General features: G+C 39.6%; 1 protein-coding gene across 1 annotated transcript in view; it reads left to right on the top strand.

Annotated features, from left to right (window-relative positions):
- Positions 1-21228, top strand: part of pigg (phosphatidylinositol glycan anchor biosynthesis class G) — a 28911-nt gene extending 7683 nt beyond the window's left edge. Inside the window, exons 6-13 of the mRNA XM_002941118.5 lie at positions 347-559; positions 5046-5263; positions 5979-6260; positions 6529-6977; positions 7588-7779; positions 10678-10987; positions 18133-18296; positions 19664-21228. Coding sequence (XP_002941164.2) covers positions 347-559; positions 5046-5263; positions 5979-6260; positions 6529-6977; positions 7588-7779; positions 10678-10987; positions 18133-18296; positions 19664-19889 — 2054 coding nt within the window. The 3' untranslated portion in view covers positions 19890-21228. The remainder of the gene's footprint in view (positions 1-346; positions 560-5045; positions 5264-5978; positions 6261-6528; positions 6978-7587; positions 7780-10677; positions 10988-18132; positions 18297-19663) is intronic.
- Positions 21229-22366: the final 1138 nt, after the last annotated feature.

Genomic DNA, 22366 nt, shown 5'->3' with positions numbered 1-22366 from the left:
CCAGCCAGCCGTGTCCCCTAACCTCCCCCCCCCTGCAGGGGCCCCCCTAACCCTCCCGCAGGGCCCCCACCTGGCATCCTCCCCGAGCGCGTATAATTTGAAAGTGTCAGGGGGGGAACAGTCAGAAGGGGGAGCGCCGGCAAAGGTCGGACTGGGCCGCCGGGGCCCACCGGGATTTTTCCCTGTGTCCCGGCGGCCCAGTCCGACCCTGAATATGTGATATAAGAAAGCGAAGAAACCTTTAAATATATATTTATTCACAGCCTAGTATGGCATTGACTTTCACATTTACAGTTTAACGTCTGGGGATGCTAAATATTTTTGTCTTTTGTTTTTGTGTTATTAGGAATCTCTAAATTGCCTGAAATCATACAGCAGACAGACATAGCACCGACTTTAGCAATAAGCCTTGGGCTTCCAATTCCCCAAAACAGTCTGGGAATACTTGTGCCTCAAACTGTTGAACACAAGTCAATGAGGGAGCAGCTGCGTTTCCTTCATTTAAATGGACATCAGCTCTGCATGCTGTTAAGGCAAAACCTGGAAGCATATGAAAAAGGTAAGTGCACATGTGCCAAATAAAAAAGTAATGCAATTTTTATTTGGCTAAAGTTCTACAAATGGCTAGGAAAAGTGCAAGGGCAACCTACTTCTTTATATATTTGCATTGTGGTAAAAATGCATATGAAATATATGCCATGATTGCACTATAACAGAAAAAAAATATCTAAAAAAAAAAAAAAAAATATCTTCCTTTAAGAAGAATCTAATTTCAGGTAAATCTTATACAGTAAAACTGTTAGGGATCCTGCAGTAGCCACAGCTGAAATTACCAGATAGAGAATTAATTAAAAGGGATAATGACTTATTCCAGATAAATGTGGAAAAGTGTCAGTCTCTTTGGAAATATCTACACTGTGACTGAACCTTCACTATTTGCACCCAAATTATCCACACATCCCCATGTCCTATAATGTGTATGTGATTTACTGAAGTAGTGGTGAACAGCGTAAACAGAAAGTACAGTAGTATTTATTATGACTTAAAAGATAAGTGTATCCAAATTAAACTGCAAAATCAGCTCCATGCAAAAATGTATTTGGAACCAGTTACTTTTATTATTGTAGGAAAATTTTTTGTGTTATAAAAAGGATTATAATGACCCCTTTTGAAAAGAATGGGCGCACAATTTAGTTTGAAACCCCTAGGTTAAGAATACCTTAATTACGCAGACTTCCTCTTTAACCCTTTTACTGCCAGCCATTTTGGTCAAAGCGGAACTTGTATTGCCAGACAGTTTTTGAACATTTTGCACTGTTTCACTTTAGGGGCCTTTCCTCGGGGGGACTTTTAGTTTACCAAGGAAAACAATATATCGTTTTTTTCAGAACAACCTAAGCTTTCAAAATATGGTAGAATTTTTGTGTAATTCCAATTCTGTAACAAGATATAGGCTTCTAAATGTCTAAAAATGCAAAAAAAATCAAATTTTCCATAATATAATCACACATACTAGAAACAAAAATTATTTTATGCACGAATATACAACTGATTTGGAAAGTCCCATGTCTCCTGAACGTGCCAATACCAAATATATATAGTTTTATGGAGATTTCTCACTTGTATAGGTCAAAAACTCCCAGCAGTACACTACCAAATTCCCAAAGCACTGCTCCAAAAAAACTGCATACTTTGGATTTCAAGGCCAAAATTCCACTAACAGAAGGTTTATCCCAGAAAATTGTACATTTTTGGAAAGAACAGATTCTGGGGAATACAGAATAGGCACAACTGTCTGTCTACTCCAAACTATCAAGTCGCAATGCTTTCCTAAAGTTATTGGTTTTTATCAAAATTTGTGATTTTTTTTAAAAATCGCTTCAAAGCTTCTAGTCTATAGTATCTTATCTCCTACAGGTCATAAAGTAACCAAATAAAACACCCTAAATATGAATGCCTGGGGTCCACTGAACAGTTTGATGCCCAATATGTATAGGTTTACCTAAGTATGTGGCATGTAGGGGCCCCAATGTGAACATACCCCATATGAACTGTCATTTCTGTCATTTCAGCTTCTGCAAAATCAACACATTTACATTATTATATGTGGGATAAAGCTACAAAAAAGTACGCTCACCCCAGAAAGTCATATATTTTTGGAAAGTACACATTCCCCCGAATCTAAAATGGGTACCCATGTCTTTCTACTCCAAAGTACCAAGCCGCACAGCTTTTCTAAAGTTAGCAATTTTGATGACATTTCCAAAAATCCCCTCAAAGCTTCCAATTTGAAGCATCTTATCTCCCACATAGCATTAGGTACCAAGATAAAACACCCTGAATTTGAACACCAGGGGTCCACTGCACAGTTTGATGCCCAATATGTATAGGTTTACCCAAGTATGTGGCATGTAGGGGCCCGAATGTGAACATACCCCCATATATACTGTCATTTCTGTCATTTCAGCTCCTGCAAAATCAACACATTTACATCATTATATGTGAGATAAAGCTACAAAAAAGTACGCTCACCCCAGAAAGCCATATATTTTTGGAAAGTACACATTCCCCCGAATCTAAAATGGGTACCCATGTCTTTCTACTCCAAAGTACCAAGCCGCACAGCTTTTCTAAAGTTAGCAATTTTGATGACATTTCCAAAAATCCCCTCAAAGCTTCCATTTTGAAGCATCTTATCTCCCACATAGCATTAGGTACCAAGATAAAACACCCTGAATTTGAACGCCAGGGGTCCACTGAACAGTTTGATGCCCAATATGTATAGGTTTACCTAAGTATGTGGCATGTAGGGGCCCCAATGTGAACATACCCCCATATATACTGTCATTTCTGTCATTTCAGCTCCTGCAAAATCAACACATTTACATCATTATATGTGAGATAAAGCTACAAAAAAGTACGCTCACCCCAGAAAGCCATATATTTTTGGAAAGTACACATTCCCCCGAATCTAAAATGGGTACCCATGTCTTTCTACTCCAAAGTACCAAGCCGCACAGCTTTTCTAAAGTTAGCAATTTTGATGACATTTCCAAAAATCCCCTCAAAGCTTCCACTTTGCAGCATCTTATCTCCCACATAGTGTTAGGTACCAAGATAAAACACCCTAAATTTGAACGCCAGGGGTCCACTGAACAGTTTGATGCCCAATATGTATAGGTTTACCTAAGTATGTGGCATGTAGGGGCCCCAATGGGAACATACCCCCATATGATCTATCATTTCAGCTCCTGCAAAATCAACACATTTACATCCTTTATGTGGGATAATGCTACAAAAAAAGTACATTCACCCCAGAAAGCCATATATTTTTGGAAAATACACATCCCCCCGAATCTATAATGGGTAAATATTTCTTATTGCTACAAAGTACCAATCTGTAAAGCTTTCCTAAGTTTGCAGATTTATATGACATTTTCGAAAATCGCATAAAAATGTTGCAATTTGCCGCATTTATCTCTCACAATTTCTTGATAAAGATCAGATAAAGACAAATCACCCCAAAAAGGAACACCAGAGGTCTACTGAACAGTTTGATGCCCAATATGCATAGATATACCAAAGTCTGCGGTATGTACTGAACCCTAAATGAAAATAGCGCATAAGGATTTCTCGCCTGCCAGCTCAGCTTTTGCACACAGAGCCCCCTGTCAGTGTATTATGTGCCAAAACTTCCCCTAACTATACAGATCCCCCACAAAACCATATATTTTTGGAAAGTACACATTCTGACAAATCCAACAAGGGTAAAGAGTCCTTTCTACACCAAAGTACCAATCTGCAGAGCTTTCCTAAAGTTATTGGTTTTTATGACATTTCAGAAAATTGCCTAAAAATGTTGCAATTTGTCACATTTATCTCACACAATTTCTTGCGTACAAAGGCAAATCACCCCCAATAGGAACACCAGAGGCCTACTGAACAGTTTGATGCCCAATATGCATAGATATACCAAAGTCTGCGGTATGTACTGAACCCTAAATGAAAATAGCGCATAAGGATTTCTTGCCTGCCAGCTCAGCTTTTGCACACAGAGCCCCCTGTCAGTGTATTATGTGCAGTAACCCCCCCCTAACTATACAGTGACCCCCAGAAAACCATATATTTTTGGAAAGTACACATTCTGATGAATTCAAAATAGGTAAAGTTATTTTTGTACACCAAAGTTACACCTGGCAAAGCTACGCTAAAAACAGATCAGGAACACTTATACAGGGATAAAATGTGATAAAACCACAAAAATTGTGCAAATCAGTGAAACAACAAAATAAGTTACATGACAGTGTAATTAGTGGCCAGAATATCTGATCCAATAGTTACGCTGTCAAAATAAACAGTTTTTAGGTAAAAGAAAATAAAAACAAAGTGGTAAAATGAAAAAAAAAAAAAAAAAAGCAAAACAAAAAAAAACCAAAGTGTTTGTGTATACATGTGTGTACATGTGTAAAAGTTGTGTGATAGTGTGTAAGTGTGTATATGAGTGTAAATAAGTGTATAAAAGTGTGAAAAATGAAAAAAAAAAAAAAAAAGAAATAAAAAAATGCTAAAATGTGTGCTGTAAGTGTGTGTAAATGTATGTAAGTGTGTATAAATGTATGTAAATGTGTGTATAAGTGTGTAAAAGTGTGTAAATGCAATAAAAAAAAAAGTCCTTACCTGTTCCTGAAGACCGATCGCCTCCTTCCTCATTTGGGCCGGCGCTGGGGGAGAGGGAGGAAGCAGGAAGCAGCAGATGCGATGCGATCGCATCTGCTGCTTCCTGGAGGGTCCTGCGAGCGATCGGCTCGCAGGACCCTGATGACAGCCCCCCTGGCACATTGCCCAGGGGGGCTGTCATTGTTAGAAGCCCTCTGCAGCGGCGGCACATGCCGCCGCTGCAGAGGGCAGCGCTTAAACGCCAACGACGTATGAGACACGTCGTTGGCGTTTAAGCCCTTTTACTGCCAGCACGTATGCCATACGTGCTTGGCAGTAAAAGAGTTAAGCTATATTGATCTGTTTATATTTTATTCCATTTTGCTAAGATGCTGGAGTGGAGCAATTTAAGAAGGCTGAAAAGTCTCATGGAAACTGGATAAAGCTTTATTTGGAAGGAAATGCATCTGAGACCCTTACTAACCTTGGCAAGAAAGTTCTAAAACAGTATTTGGAAGCACTTAAGAATCTGAGCTCTTCCTTAGGAAAACAAATTGCAGAATATGACATCTACTCAATGAGTATAGGAGCAGTAATATCACTGGAGGTAAGAATGTTATTTTTGGATCTCTTTCACTTGACCAGATTTTCTCGGGTGTTCACAGGCTCTTAGCTCTTTAATTTTAATTGCTTCAGATGGAATGAATGCATTATGCCATGTCTGAGCTGGCTAATTCATTGGTGAATGAATGTATGTGTATATAATATATATAAATATTTACAAAAATCTGTGGCACTCCTGGGACTTTATGAATAAACTTGAATTTATTAATTTGCATTAAAATACCTAATTATCTTGCAAATTGTGTTGGTAATCATGTACTGGAGCCATATAATTTGGATTTTCCTACTTTAGTCTACTAAAAAAATCATCAAAACCTTAAATAACCCTGATAGGATTGTCTTGTCTCCAATAAGATCTCATTGTCTGCAATGAGATCAAGTACAAGGTACTGTTTTATTATAACAGAGAAAGTGTAAATAATTTTTTAACATTTGGATTATTTGATTAAAATGAAGTCTATGGCAGATGGTCTTGCCTTAATTCAGAGATTTCTGGATAGTAGATTTCCAGATAACGCATACTATACCTGTACTACAACTGTGTCTAACTAACTGAGACTGCTTCATGGTACAGTTGACCTAAGAAAGAACTATAAAGAATTTACAAACATTTAAGTGAACCAATACTAACATTACTGTAAGAATTTTGCTGTAATTAAAATGTTTCTAAACTAATACCTTTTTTTCTTTTGTTTCAGATTTTGTTCTTGCTCCTGCTCAGTATTCCCAATGCTTTAAGCAGCCGGGCAGAGTTTGACATTCCCCTGTCCTCCCCACTGTTCTCCCTGTTATTTTATATGATGTGCTTAGTACTCTCAGCCATCCATGTTATTGTGTGCACATCATCTGAGAAAGTGTGCTTTTTCTGTAGCATCTCTTGGGTATTGGCACTTGGGATCATGATGTTCATCTCTGCTCTTTCCTGTATAGTTTTATCTACTTTGAGCAAAATGTTGGCAAAATCTCAATATCCCAACAAGGTGAGTTAGTACCAGAATAAATGACCTTAACAGGATGTTTTTGGGAGCAATGACATCATGTAATGCTAGCTTCCAGTGTGCCATAGTCCTCATATGTATGATGATATATGTATGATATATGTTGTAGTTTTATGTAGAATTCTTCCTATGGTTTTAGTTTAATTATTACAGTTAAGAATACATATATATTTACATTTCACTTCTACTGTTAATATTTATTTATGCATATTTTGAAGAGTGTATGATGTAATACATTTTTATTTTTCAGAAACAGGATTCCATTTTTTCAGGCTGGTCAGAATTAGATCTTCTGTTGTTAATAGGAACACTAGGTCATGTGATAAGCATGGGAGCAAGTAGCTTCATAGAAGAGGAACATCAAACTTGGTATTTTCTAACCAATACACTTTGTCTGGCTTTGGCCCAAGAAATGTGCAGAAAATACTTTCTTGTGAAAAAATCAAATTTTCTGGACTCTGCAGAAGGTGAAGATTCCAAGAATGAAAGTTTGTACATGGATAAGATTTATGATACACACAAGAAAGAGCTCAAAGAGCAGACCTTACCACTTCTGTCTCAGTTTGCAAAACAACATGAAAAATGGATTGCGTTATCAAGTCCCTGGGCTATACTAATAATTTGCCGACTGTTACGTACACTTAACCAGACTGGAATCCAGTGGATCCATCGTCCAGATTTTGGACACTGGTTGACAAGGTAATCAGTGTTTTTTGAAAGATTTTTTTTATTGATTTTATGCAAACAAAAAAATTAGGTAAGAAGTGAAAGAAAATAGAAAAGAGAGGAAAGATGATAGTAGGCTGTGGTGGGCATTCCTATTTCACAGGTAAATGCAAGCTTAGCATTACATGGCTATATAACTAAGGTTTCTTAGGCATTCCCATGAACTTCTGTAGAAAGCTTTGTCTGGTGACTTTTCATGTTTTTTTCTTTAATAAATTCCCACTATTTGAGGTTTCACAAAATACTTGCTCATATTTTTCCCCATTGAGATGAACGTCCAACTCAGTTTTTGATAAATAACCCCCATAATGTCATGCACATTAAAGGGATGCATAATTGTTGAAAGATATTTCTGCCGAGGCTGTGTTTACATTTATATGATGGGTCTGGTCCTTATTAGAAAGGAAATAAAAGAAAGTAGAAAAGTCCATATCATTTGTCACTACTATCCAACTCTTTGTAATGGGAGTCCATGAACTGTCTTGTTAGCCAAACAGGGCTGCATGAGATGATTACCAGTTTAATATATAACAGTATAATATAAAGACTACTATTTAACTATTCTGTTATTGTGTTTTCACAGTTCAGAACACAAGCCAGAACTCTCATTTTTGGTAGCTGTCTGCCTCGTAATGATATTCATTCTAATTCAGGGTAGATGCTCATTTGTATCAAAAGTGGCCTTGGCGTTTGGACTCTTAGGAATCTACTGCTACAGAGCTGCCATCGGACATGTTTTGTATCCATGGCAGAACAACAGTAACGGTTTATCAAAGTAAGTAGATTCATGCATTGTATCATAAGTTATCACATGGTTAGTTAGTTAAATAAATGACTGTGTAAAGCAGGGGCAATTCAGAAGTATGTCTTAGGGCAGTGCTTTCCAACTTCTGTGGTACCGAGGGCCGGAATTTTTCCGGCCTCCGTGGTGGAGGGCCGATAATGGAAGCTAGTTTTGACCACTCCCCTTTTTAAAACCACACCCATGTTATCGCATGACCATAGCCATATTAATGGTGGTAGTACAGCAAAAACCTGCCATACTCTGCCTTCCCTACCCTGCCTGTGTGTGCCATACTCTGCCTGCCCTACCCTGCCTGCCATACTCTGCCTTGCCTTCCCTACCCTGCCTGTGTGTGCCATACTCTGCCTGCCCTACCCTGCCTGTGTGTGCCATACTCTGCCTGCCCTACCCTGCCTGCATGTGCCATACTCTGCCTTCCCTACCCTGCCTGAGTGTGCCATACTCTGCCTTCCCTACCATGCCTGAGTGTGCCATACTCTGCCTGCCCTATGCTGCCTGTGTGTGCCATACTCTCCTTGCCCTACCTGTGTGCCATACTCTCCCTGCCCTACCCTGCCTGTGTGTGCCATACTCTGCCTTCCCTACCCTGCCTGTGTGTGCCATACCTTGCCTGCGTGTGCCATACTCTGCCTTCCCTACCCTGCCTGTGTGTGCCATACTCTGCCTTCCCTACCCTGTCTGTGTGTGCCATACTCTGCCTTCCCTACCCTGTCTGTGTGTGCCATACTCTGCCTTCCCTACCCTGCCTGTGTGTACTCTACCTGTCCTATGCTGCCTGTGTGTATGGCACATACAGGCAGCATAGGGCAGGCAGAGTATGGCACACACAGGCAGCCTACAGTGACGCAATGCTGGCACTGCTCCTACAGTCTGCACAATAACTATGTATTGCAGTACCACCACAGTATATGTGCATTTTATAGTGTGCAGGTTTTATTTGTGGGTTTCTACTGCTCCTACAGTCTGAGGTGTGAACAGGTGAACAATGTGGGTGATTACAGCCTGAGGTGTGAACACTGCAGGGGGTAAACAATGCAGAGATTAAAAGGTGTGAACACCACACGGGATTATATTTTTAAACAATACAGGGGTTTACAGCCTGAATCTGAGGTGTTAACCATGCAGGGGGCCAGTACTGATATTATTTAAAGCTTACACAAAGGTAAGCCATCAAAGCAGCCAGACAGGTGGGCCGCCAGTTGGACAGCACTGTCTTAGGGCATTGACACCCTAAGTGATTAAGCAACCACAATAGATCCTCTCTACCACAAACGACACTAGCAATTCTTATTATAAGTGACAGGCAAAATAATTTGGCAGTCATAGATTTGCGGTGAGTTTCCGCGTTTCGCCATTGGCGGATTATTTTGTGAAACGGCGAATAATCCAAATTTGCCGCGTAAAATTGTCACGTGTAATAAAAAATTAAGCGAAAAAATTGTTGTGGGCGTGATTTTTTGAGCGTGTCAACAAAATTGTCATGCACTTCAAAAAAATGACGTGCTTCACAATTTTTTTTTCCAAGGAGCTCTATTTTCACCCTTTTGCAAATCTTTTCGAAGATTCACAAATTTTTCGGCGAAGCAAAACGGGACAGATACGCTCATCACTACTTATTATTGCTAGTTGGGGAAACATATGCAGGAGATTAGTTGCCCATGGTAGAGGAGATCTATCACAGGCAACTAATCGCCTAATGTCATTGCCCTTAATTATAATATGCTGTGAAAAAAATGTTCAAATAATAAATGGGGCTTGTTTTTGGACAAATCCTGCTTTGCCCCTTTATCTTTTAGCTTTCTTGGTTTCGGATGGAAAAATGTACCTATTGTAAAATACCAGTATATTTGATGTGGTACATTTTTTTTTTTTTAATAATACTGAAGTTTCAGTTGGTCAGCTGGCACAAAATGGCATAATTGAGCATTAATTATAATTGGTGACATCACAAAAAAGTAAAAAAAAAAAAAACTAAAATAAAATTATTAAATAATTAGAAAATATTTGCCCTACTAAGTGCCATTCCCACTAAATTCCCATGGTGCCATAATTTTACTTCAGAGAGGCCCATGAGTTTGTAATAAAATGATTTATATGCTTTATACAGAAAAGAATTACAAATAAAATTATTATAAAATACTTCTAAGTTTCCAACAACTTTTAAAGGAGAAGGAAATGTAAAAACTAAGTAAGCTTTATCAGAAAGGTCTATGTAAATACAGCCATAAGCACTCACAGAAACGCTGCACTGAGTCCTTTGTCAAAAGATTTGTTAAGAACTCACTCCCCCCTTAGGAATGTGGATCTGAGCCAATCAGCAGGAAACTTCCGCATAGTCTTACAAACTATACTAACAAAGTATGGTCTGGGTCTCGGTGCAGGAGCGAGGCATCATGGGAACTTTCTTTACTCAGCTCAGTGTTTTTTCTTCCTGTTTGGCTTCTGATCATCTGAACAGGTGAAATATGGGGAGACTTAAGGGCACTATTGAGAGAACTGAAGGTATGCCTGCAGCTTGAGGTTAACTCTTTATTAGCCATTCCTTCTCCATTAAGACATATTTTTATAATGTTAAATGGGTCCTCCACCAAAAAAACCCATTGCTGGTGTACCTGTAACATTGTTTTAGGAGTCAGGACTAATTCTAAGAACTTTCCAGTATATATGCATTAAATTTCGATTTCAAAGTTATTTGTAAATGTAACTGCTATTAAAAGCAGTATATTTCTGCCTGTTTATATTCTCTACACTATTGTGTACTATATACTGACTACTGAAAAAATATAGTAAGTATAATTGTGCCTTGTATTTGAAGTGGAATAAGCATGTGTACATATATATTGAATAAATTCTGTCTTTTGCTTACAGGGGAATTACTGAAGCCCGGTTTGTTTATATATTTGTGCTTGGTATTCTTTTCACGGGAACTAAAGACCTGTTAAAGTCACAGGTTATTTATACAGATCCCCAAACCAAGAGTCTGGGTTTGTGGGAAGTATATAGTGGATTCATACTTCTGGCAGCACTTTTATATCGTCCACACAACCTCGTAGTGTTGGTGTTCTGCCTCCTAATGCAGACAACCTTGAGTATGTTCATCTGGAATTTACTGAAGCATGATGCGGCTCAAATCACCATCATGCACTACTGGTTCGGACAAGCATTTTTCTTTTTTCAGGTATGTGTTTTTTTTTGTTGCTGAAATTGTACAGAAGAACCAGAGGTGTTAGGCTGAGGCGATAAAATAAAGCCTGCCACTGTACATTAATTACGTTAAAAGACTTTTTAAAACTTACGGTACTCAAGTGCTTTGTGCTACACACACAGCTTTGTCTTAAAACCAATAATGACCGTTTTTAACACTCATTTCAGGAATCATGAACAGGGACATGCAAATTACTACATTATGTTCCTGTTTCCAACTACAGTTAAAGCCTTAAAATCCAGACACAAAATTTAGGTTTATGGTTCTAAATTGTAAGGCAACTGGGCCTGGACTGGCAATTTGTGTTCTGGCAAATGCCAGAGGGGCTGCTGTAAGAAGCCATAGACTGTTTACTGGGCTGGGGGATTGTTTGGGCCTCTGTGTATTTGATTAATGCCAGGGCTTATTTTAAATCTTAGTCTGGGCCTGAAGGCAACACTATTTGTGTAGCACAAGGCATGTACATTTGATACAGTTATTGATACCTTTCTTATCTTTGATCCCACTGAGCATAATTTCTGAGTTTCATTAAAGTCAGTTGTTATAACTGATGTAATTATTTTTTTGATAATACCCGTGAGTGCATATTTCTTTAAGTATATGGGCACTTAAGTATGCCCATCAGGGCACCCACTAGGGCAGGGATCCCCAACCTTTTATACCTGTGAGCCACGTCTAAATGGAAAAAGTGTTGGGGAGCTTTAATTGGCTACTTAATAGCCCCTATGTGGACTGGCAGCCATACAGAAGGCTCTGTTTGGCATTATACTTGGTTTTTATGCAACCAAAACTTGCCTCCTAACCAGAAATTCAAAAATAAGCACCTGGTTTGGGGGCACTGAGAGCAACATCCAAGGGGTTGGGGAGCAACATGTTGCCCCTGAGCCACTGGTTGGGGAACACTGCACTAGGGAGTCCAGAGTCTTGGAAAGCTTGTGTATGGTGCAGATGTTATATATTCTTAGTGATTTGGTTGTATTTTAATTCTACATTGGCGGTAAAAGGTTTTCCACTATGATGCTGAAGGGATTGTGTCGTGGTCATAATGCAAATTGTAATAGGCTTTAGAATAAGTTAATTTGTCACTCTTTGGTTTAACTTGGTTAGAATTTTATTTTAATTCATACACCATTACATGCTTTTATTTCCACTTTCTTAAAGTAGAAAATATAGCTTAGTGCATGTTGTGAATCAATGCAGAAAAATCTCAATACACTCTAGTCTAGAGACTTGAGTGTCCTTAGGCTACACCAGTTGTGCATGTAATATGAATATCAGACAGGTGCATAGGTGAATCTCTCGGAACAACCCATCTACACAGTAATCCGTCTGTGGTGCTGGAAGGCTGAGGGGCCAAACATGCACTGTAGGTAAGCTCTGTTGTGCATTATTAGCTTCCAGTTAAATAATTATAGCTTAGACTTTAAGAAAAAGGTGGACACAGATTCTGTTAATTATGTTGGGTTAAAAAACCCAACCTACTGTTCTTCGACTTTGGTTATTCTTCCGCTACTTCTTCTTCTTCTTAGCACCGCCCATTTTCTAAACACTACTCCTCCTACAGTTTTAGGGGTACAACACTCAAACTCTCCAAACTTCTTCGCCCAATAGTGGAGCAGGTTGCTTGTGCTTTTCTAAGTGATCCCGCCCCCCCGTCTTTTTGTGGCGCCGCTCCAAACCCCCCAATTTTCCCATAGACTTTGACAGGGAAGATTTTCAAACTGCTGCCACACTTACAGCTTTGAAGCTACACCCCCCAAACTTGAATAACATAATAATGGGGTCACCCTGAATGAAACAGCAACTTTTTGACCCCAAAGTGGGAGGGGCCAACAACAGCCAATCAAATTTCACCCATTGACTTTAATTGGGAAATTGAAACTGCAGCCAATCTTACAGCTTTGAGGCGACACTCCCCAAACTTGAATCACATACTCATGGGCTCAGCCTGAATGAAAATATGATGATTGTTGGATCCCCGAAAGTGGGCGGAGCTGTGAACAGCCAATCAGATTTTACCTATTGACTTGGCAGAAATCCAACCTGCTGCCATTCTCACAGTAATAACACCAGGTAACTGCGGTTTAAGGTTAGAAAAAGTGGGTGGAGCCACCCACAGCCAATAAGATTTTACCTATTGACTTTCAACGGGGAAATTCAACCTGCTGCCAGTCTCACAGTATTAACACCAGGGTCCCCAAACTTTTCACAGTTGGTCACTAGGGGACTGCAGTTTTAGTTTTGAAAAGTGGGTGGAGCTTCCAACAGCCAATCAGATTTCACTTATTGACTTTTATGGGGAAATTGAAACTGCTACCAGTCTTACAGCTTTGAGGCTACACTCACCAAACTTGAATCTCGTAGTCATGGGGTCAGCCTGAATGAAAATATGATGATTGTTGGATGCCCAAAAGTGGGCGGAGCTGTGAACAGCCAATCAGATTTTACCTATTGACTTGGAGGAAATCCAACCTGCTGCCATTCTCACAGTAATAACACCGGGGTCCCAAAACTTTGCAGGGTTAGGCACCAGGTAACTGCGGTTCAAGGCTAGAAAAAGTGTGCAGAGCCACCAACAGCCAATCAGATTGTACCTATGAACTTTTATTGGTTTGATGCCAGAGTTCCCAAACTATGCACAGTCAGTCACTGGGTGATTACGTATTCAAGTTGTTTTTTTTTTAAGTGGGCAGAGCCGCAAACAGCCAATCAGATTTTACCTATTGACTTTCAACCTGCTGCCATTGTCACAGTATTAACCCCAGGGTCCCCATCTTTTCATAGTTGGTCAATAGGGGACTGCAGGTTTAATTTTGAAAAAGTGGGTGGAGCCACCAACAGCCAATCAGATTTCACCTATTGAATTTTATTGGTTTGATTCCAGGGTTCCCAAACTTTGCACAGTCAGTCACTGGGTGACTTCGTAGTCAAGGTTAGAAAATGTGGGCGGGCCACCAAAAGTCAATCCCATTTCTTTCATTGTTTTTAGTGGGGAAATTTTAACTGCTGCCATTCTCACATGTTTAATGTCAGGGTCCCCAAACTTTGCACAAGTTTAGAAAAGTGGGTGGGGCCAACAACAGCCAATTAGATTTCACCTATTCATATGTTTAAATTTAAACTGCTGCCATTCTTTAAATATTAACACTAAGGTCCCCAAACTTTGCAGAGCTAGTCATCAGGTAACTGTGGTTCAGAGTTAGAAAAAGTGGGTGGAGCCACCAACAGCCAATCAGATTTTAACTATTGATTTTCAATGGGGAAATTCAACCTGCTGCCATTTTCACAGTATTAATACCAGGGCAACTAGGGGACTAGATTTTTAGGTTTTAAAAAAAGTGGGTGGAGCCACCAACAGCCAATCAAACCACCTATTGAATTTTTTTTTGTTAAATTTAAAATGCTGCCTTTCTCACACTATTCATGCCAGGGTTCCCGCTGTTTGTCACTGGGTGACTTCGACTCAAGGTTAGAAAGAGTGGGCACACTCACCAACCACCAATCACAATTTACCTATTGACTTTTATTGGTTTAAATTTAAACTGCTGCCGTTCTTTAACTATTAATCCTAGGGTCCCTAAACTTTGCAGAGTTAGTCACTGGGTAACTGCAGTTCCAGGTTAGAAAAAGTGGGCGGAGCAACCAACCGCCAATCAGATGTCACTCGTTGACTTTCAGTGGGGAAATTTAAATTGCTGCCATTCAGACACTATTAAAACCAGGGTCCCCAAACTTTGCACAGTGGTTTTTACTATATAACTGTGGGTCCAGGGTTAGAAAAAGTGGGCGGAGCCAATAACAGATCAGATTTCATGCAGTGACTTCACGTTTTTCAACCCAACATGAAGTTTGTTCTCAAACTTCCCTTTTTCTGTTCCTATTCGTCGTCTTAGCACCCCCTATTTTCTAAATGCTACTCCTCCTACAGTTTTAGGGGTACAACACCCCAACTCTCCACACTTCTTCGCCCTATAGCAGAGCAGGTTGCTTGTGCTTTTCTAAGTGATCTGCCCCCCGTCTTTTTGTGGCGTCGCTCCGAACACCCAAATTTTCCCATTGACTTTGACAGGGAAGATTTTCAAACTGCTGCCACTCTTACAGCTTTGAAGCTGCACCCCAAACTTCAATAACATAATAATGGGGTCACCCCGAATACAACAGCGACATTTATTGGATGACCCCAAAGCGAGAGGGGCAAAGAACAGCCAATCAGATGTCACTCATTGACTTTCAGTGGGGAAATTGAAACTGCTGCCAATCTTACAGCTTTGAGGCTACACTCCCCAAACTTGAATCACATAGTCATGGGGTCAGCCTGAATGAAAATATGATGATTGTTGGATGCAATTCAGACACTATTAAAAACCAGGTCCCCAAACTTTGCACAGTGGTTTTTAGTATATAAAAAAATGGTTCGGTTGAACCTCCCCTCCAACAAAATGGTATGGTCTGACCCACCCATCCAAAAAAAATGGCACGGTCCCACCCTCCCCTCCAATAAAATGGTACATTCCGACCCCCCCACAAAAAAATGGTACGGTCCAACCCCCCCCGTACAAAAAATTGGTATGGTCCGACCCCCCCCTCCAAAAAAATGGTATGGTCCGACCCCCCCCCCCTCCAATAAAATGGTACGGTCCGACCCCCCCGTACAAAAAATTGGTATGGTCCGACTCCCCCCTCCATAAAAAATGGTACGGTCCGACCCCCCCCCTCCAATGAAATGGTACAGTCCAACCCCCCCATCCACCAAAATAGTACGGTCCGACCCCCCCTCCCCTCTAATAAAATGGTATAGTCCAACCCCCCGTCCACCAAAATGGTACGGTCTGATGTTTAGTTATAGGGGCTGTCATGAAACTGTATCATTATGTTGTGTTGAAAAAGCCAACCTACTGTTCTTCAGCTTATTCTTCCGCTTTTTCTTCTTTGTCGTCTTAGCGCCCCCCATTTTCTAAACGCTACTCCTCCTACAGTTTTAGGGGTACAACACCAAAACTCTCCACACTTGTTCGCCCTATAGCAGAGCAGGTTGCTTGTGCTTTTCTAAGTGATCCTGCCCCCCACCCTCGTCTTTTTGTGGCGCCGCTCTGAACACCCCAATTTTCCCATTGACTTTGACAGGGAAGATTTTCAAACTGCTGCCACACTTACAGCTTTGAAGCTGCATCCCCCAAACTTGAATAACATAATCATGGGGTCACCCCGAATGAAACAGCAACATTTGTTGGATGACCCCAAAGTGGGAGGGGCCAACAACAGCCAATCAAATTTCACCTATTGACTTTTATGAGGAAATTGAAACTGCTGCCAATCTTACAGCTTTGAGGCTACACTCCCCAAACTTGAATCACATAGTCATGGGGTCAGCCTGACTGAAAATATGATGATTGTTGGATGCCCAAAAGTGGGCGGAGCTGTGAACAGCCAATCAGATTTTACCTATTGACTTGGCAGAAATCCAACCTGCTGCCAGTCTCACAGTAATAACACCGGGGTCCCCAAACTTTGCAGAGTTAGGCACCAGGTAACTGTGGTTCAAGGTTAGAAAAAGTGGGTGGAGCCACCAACAGCCAATCAGATTTTACCTATTGACTTTCAATGGAGAAAAGTCAACCTGCTGTGATTCTCACAGAATTAACACCAGGATCCCCAAACTTTTCACAGTTGGTCACTAGGGGGCTGCAGTTTTAGTTTTGAAAAAGTGGGTGGAGCCAACAACAGCCAATCATATTTCACCTATTGAATTTTATTGGTTTGATGTCAGGGTCCCCAAACTTTGTTTGTCACTGGGTGACTATGTTTAAGTTTAGAAAAGTGGGCAGGGCCAACAACAGCCAATCAGATTTCACCTATAGACTTTATATGTTTAAATTTAAACTGCTGCCATTCTTAATACTAAGTTCCCCAAACTTTGCAAAGCAGAGCCACCAACAGCCAATCCATTTCCACCCAATAAATTTCATCTAATCAGATTTCATACATTGAATTTTATTGGTTTAAATGTAAAATGCTGTCATTCTCACACTATTTATGCCAGGGTGCCCTCTGTTTGTCATTGGGTGACTTCGACTCAAGGTTAGAGAAAGTGGGCGGAGCCACCAACCACCAATCACAATTTACCTATTGACTTTTATTGGTTTAAATTTAAACTGCTGCCGTTCTTTAACTAGTAATCCTAGTGTCCCTAAACTTTGCAGAGTTAGTCACTGGGTAACTGCAGTTCCAGGTTAGAAAAAAGTGGGCGGAGCCACCAGATGTCACTCGTTGACTTTCAGTGGGGAAATTTAAATTGCTGCCATTCAGACACTATTAAAACCAGGGTCCCCAAACTTTGCACAGTGGTTTTTACTATATAACTGTGGGTTCAAGGTTAGAAAAAGTGGACAGAGCCAACAACAGATCAGATATCATTCAGTGAAAACCGTCAGTGACAACGTTTTTCAACCCAACATGAAGTTTGTTCTCAAAATTCCCTTTCTAGTTTTAATTGCTATCTTTAGGGCTCTGGCACACGGGGGAGATTAGTCGCCCGCGATAAAACTCCCTGTTCGCGGGCGACTAATCTCCCCGAGTTGCCTACCCCTGCCATCCCACCGGCGAACATGTAAGTCGCCGGCGGGATGGCAGACGCGGCGGGGCGATTTCCGGAAATCGCCGAAAAAGACTCGCGATTTGCGTGAAATCGCGCCGCCGCGTCTGCCATCCCGCCGGCGACTTACATGTTCGCCGGTGGGATGGCAGGGGTAGGCAACTCGGGGAGATTAGTCGCCCGCGAACAGGGAGTTAATCGCGGGCGACTAATCTCCCCCGTGTGCCAGAGCCCTTAGAGTATGATGTGTTTTATATTTTTCAATTAAATGCATAGCTTAGTCTGTTAATAGTTGATAAACATTGAGTAAACCGTATAACCACTCAGTTTTTCGATTGTGTCTTCAGTATGCTAATTCTGTTACAGTTAATAATGTGCTATAAATGGCACAAGTGCAGTAATTTGACTTAATATAATGAAAGCAAATGTTCTGCATGTTTTATGAATTAATATTTATGAAGGCCTGTTTTATCATCCTTGTTAATATACATTGCCTTCAATACATTTCTTTTTGAATATTTTCCAGGGCAATTCCAATACTATTTCTACTGTGGATATTTCAGCTGGCTTTGTTGGCATGGAAAACTATGTGGAGTTACCAGCCATCTTTCTTACAATGTTTATAACATACAGCGGGCCTTTACTTTGGGCTATACACTTGTTATGGTATCTGAGTTCAGAAACACACAGGTAATATAAATGAAATGTATACACTGCTTTGCAAAATTATTCAGGGGCTTAACTTATTTGACTGGATATCAAATGAATACAATACATTTTTAATATGATCTTTGAAAAAGATAATCTTCAATATTTTTTTGTACAGTTCTTTAGGGTAATGGTCCAGCCTTGCATACTGTTTGGGATTGATTTAGCCCATTCTTTTAGTCAGATTGGCTGAGCACCCCAATTTTCCAGTATTCCACAAAAATTGGGCTGCATAGTTTGCTCTATATTTTCCTTACTCTGTTTTTCCTTGTATTTAAAAAAAAATGCCCAGTCCATGATTAAAAGCAACCATACAGCATGGTGCTGCTACCACCATACTTTACTGTCCACTATACTTCACTACCACCATACTTCACTGTTGATGAAGTCAGCCATTTAAACTACTCTGCATAACAGTGGCCTATAAATAGGAGGATGTCATTTAGGCCTAGATTGACAATCTGTAGATTAAGAACGACTCAGTTGCAAATTGTAAGTTTTCTATTACCAAGGTAGAGTATTGTATGAAAAATTGTATGTGGGTGGTTCAAATATAACACTGTTCAGATGTGCAATCCCTTCTGATGTGTAGCAGCCCCAACAGTAAGATGCTAATGCTTTTATCAGAAGTTGGACCTGACTATAAAAGGAAAGTAATTTCCATTTTACTATTTTGAAATGTCTACTGTCAGCAATAATAAAAACTATAGATATATTTTAAATTAAAATAATAGTACTGCCCGGAATAGCTAAGAAAGCAGGTAAATGTGCTTCTCATATAGAGATATAAGACAAGCAAAAGTATGTAGAAGAGAAGCTAAAGCGTAAATGGCATAGTGACACGTTCCAGATTTTAACAGGAATGTGTCACTGTGCCTACATAAACCCTAGCGCTGCTATTCTCAGCCAGTCCCTTTCTAATCAGGCGTCAGGCTGTGGCACAGATTCAAGTTGAATAGTTTTGTAAGTGATGGGGATGAGAAAAAGTTCTGATAGGTTAGAGGACAAATGTAAACATTGTCCCAGCCTATGAGAATATAATATTCTCCTGGCTCCATAGCGTGACGTAAACCAGGAAGCTGCCTAACCTCAAGCCTTGCCAGAGACCAACACAGGCTAGTAAGGGGGAGGCAGGGAGACACATACATTACAGAAGAATAGCAACGCTAACATTCCTGTTAAAATTGGAATGTGTCACTAATCACTAGGGTGTTTGGAAAGAATGGGGGGATTGAAATAAGTCAGTGGAAGAATGAAGGATGTAAGACTGGGGAGTAAGGTAGGAATCATTGGAAAAATATTCCTAACTACCAATGACCATTTTCCCTTTTTTTTTTTTTTTTTTGCAGGGTCTCAACGACTGTAGCTCATGGTTGTTATTGCTATGCTGCCATTCGATCCATACCAGTCACAGTGTACATACTTGTAGTCACTGCTTTTCGTTACCACTTGTTTATATGGAGTGTATTTTCCCCAAAGCTGCTTTATGAAGCAATTCACCTACTTATTTCAGCAGGTGTATGTGTTATGTTTACTGCTGTGGATAAAAATCAAATATCAAAATCTGAGAACTAACTTATTTTACAGTGACCTACAAGACCTTACAAGTTAAACATATCTTTCAAAGGATGGAACTTTTTTTCTTTTTCTTTAAAGAACTTTTAATAGTGATGTGTAAATAAGTTAGGATATTCTATTTTTTTAAGAAAAATAATGACCTAAATAGTTGTTATACAATGTAGCTCTCTTTGGGTGGCTGCATATGATGTGCAAGAAAGCTAAGAGTTTGGCATCTACATGAAGTTTTTCTTTTTGGGTTGCACCAGGGCCTTACCAAAAATGTCATCTCACCATGAAGGTACAGTGGTGGTTTTGTTTGACACTGATTGTTGCACTTTAATATTTCCAGAGGCTTCATTATTCAGATGATTATTTCATTGATTGTTTGGAATGTTTCTGTGATTTTCAAAAATGCACAGTAGTAGTTATTTATAATAATTGCCTGAGTGTATCTATATGGCTAAACTGTGGACCTGTGGATCCCCAGACCTTGCCTCCTGTAGAATGCAGCACGGTTACAGTAATTGCTGTAGGATTAAAACAATGAGCAATATTTTTTAAGGTATAGTAATGGAAGCATACTGACACAAACTGTAAGGATATCCAAATTAACAAAAGTATTTTGTATGTGACATATAATTGGTCCATGTATTGCCAGTCTACCTAGCAGCTTCTAAAGATTGATATGATTGTGTCAATTCTTATAGGATATTTTTACATATATGTTTATATCCGGTTAACACTAATATATCCCATTTACTAACATGAACTTAGTAGGGCTAACTTAAGTCCGCAAGTGCAGTGAGCAACTTTGAACACTTTTTCTTACAGTCAGTCACTTGCTAGAACAACTTTCATTAAAGCCACTCACGTCAAAATGTGCTCTTCGCACTTCTGTATAGATGCTCTTAGTGCTGCTCAGTCCCTCCTGCCTTCCATCCTAAATCAGTCACCGCTGCGCCTATTGTATTGCAATGTACCACACACACAGTTGTGTTCAGTTTGGTGAATGAGACACAACTGCAGTAGAAGCAGTGCAATTTTGCAGAGAATTGCCAGTTTGCTACCACAATGATGCCATAATTTTGGGAAAAAACCATTGTGGGGAAAAAAGCATGCCGATTGGGCTCGAAATTGCACTTTTTCTAGTGAATGCACTATTTATTTATATTTCATAAATAATTAATTTTCTAACATGTGCATAACTATTACTAAGCTAACTCCTTGTCAACTGGTATAATTTATACGTTAGCTGCTGACATTGCCCTGATATTGCTTAGAAATATATCAACTAACCCATAAACAAGTCTGCACTTGCAACTGAATAAAGCGTTAAAGGTATATTACTCCTGAACTTTGCTTTGTTAGTGATTCTGTATATAAAATGAATGGATGACAAAATTTTACGCTTCAACAGGCTTGTCAAAGACATCTAACAACCTGCACAAAATTTAGCATAGTGATAGAGCTGCATTAGTTCTTAGCATTTTTACTAATGATGCCGGTTTTTGGGCAGCTACTTCAGCTGCTTGTTATTTGAAATGGCTTTCATGCAGAAAAGTGTACACATTTATTTGTATGGAACTTGGGACAGTTTCTCTTTTAAGAACAAGGTTGCTGCCATGGAGAAAAGAAACCTACTGATTTTGTTTACCAAAGAGGAGCACTGTCTGGTTTAGAGAGGCTAGCATGTTAGGGATCACCAGGGGTGCCCTACAAAATGGTACTCCCCAACAATATAGCTTATTCTTCTTTTTTAATAAATCAGGACAGCCAGAGGCAAAGCTGAAAGGGCACCAGATTTCACTGGCGCTAATAATCTAAAATCTTATGACTGCTAAGGTGCCTGTAGTCTGTGCCTTGTTACAGGTAAGAAAAACAAAAGAATCAAAGAATCCACCATGTCAATACTTTTGGGCTGGTGACATAGATTTTATGGCGAGTGGTGTGTAAACTAGAGGTTGTCATCCAACACTCCTTGCATACTAGTATTCATTTTATTGAAAACAAGTGCAGTATAGTTTTTGGTTTGAAAAAATATTATTTCCAGTCTGCCAGTCCAGAGATATAATTGAGTATGCTTTTTTTAAAATTTTGGCCTATCTAACTTTCTTTTCTTGTATTTAATGCCCATTGATGGAAATCTACATATTGTGGTCATTTATTATAAGTCATCTTTGTAAATAATTTTACAGTTGATTTATAAAGGAATGAGTTGCATTTGGGAAAACTGAATATTTAGTTAAATCTCTGATTTGTGCATTTATTATACAGTGTACATCGGATTTCAACAGAATGCGAACTAACATAAAAAAGAAATGTTATTTTAAAATGCGTAACCATAGATTTTTGTATCTCTTTTTTTGTGTTTAACATATATATTTAGGTTAAATATTCAGTACAGGTATGGTGATCCCTTATCTAGAAACCCCCGAATTATGGAAAGCCGGTCTCCCATAGACTCCATTTTAATCAGATAATTCAGAATTTTA

Source organism: Xenopus tropicalis, chromosome 1 (genome assembly GCF_000004195.4).
Source record: "Xenopus tropicalis strain Nigerian chromosome 1, UCB_Xtro_10.0, whole genome shotgun sequence".
In the NCBI taxonomy this organism is placed as follows: Eukaryota; Metazoa; Chordata; class Amphibia; order Anura; family Pipidae; genus Xenopus; species Xenopus tropicalis.
This window is presented reverse-complemented; position numbering and strand designations above follow the sequence as displayed.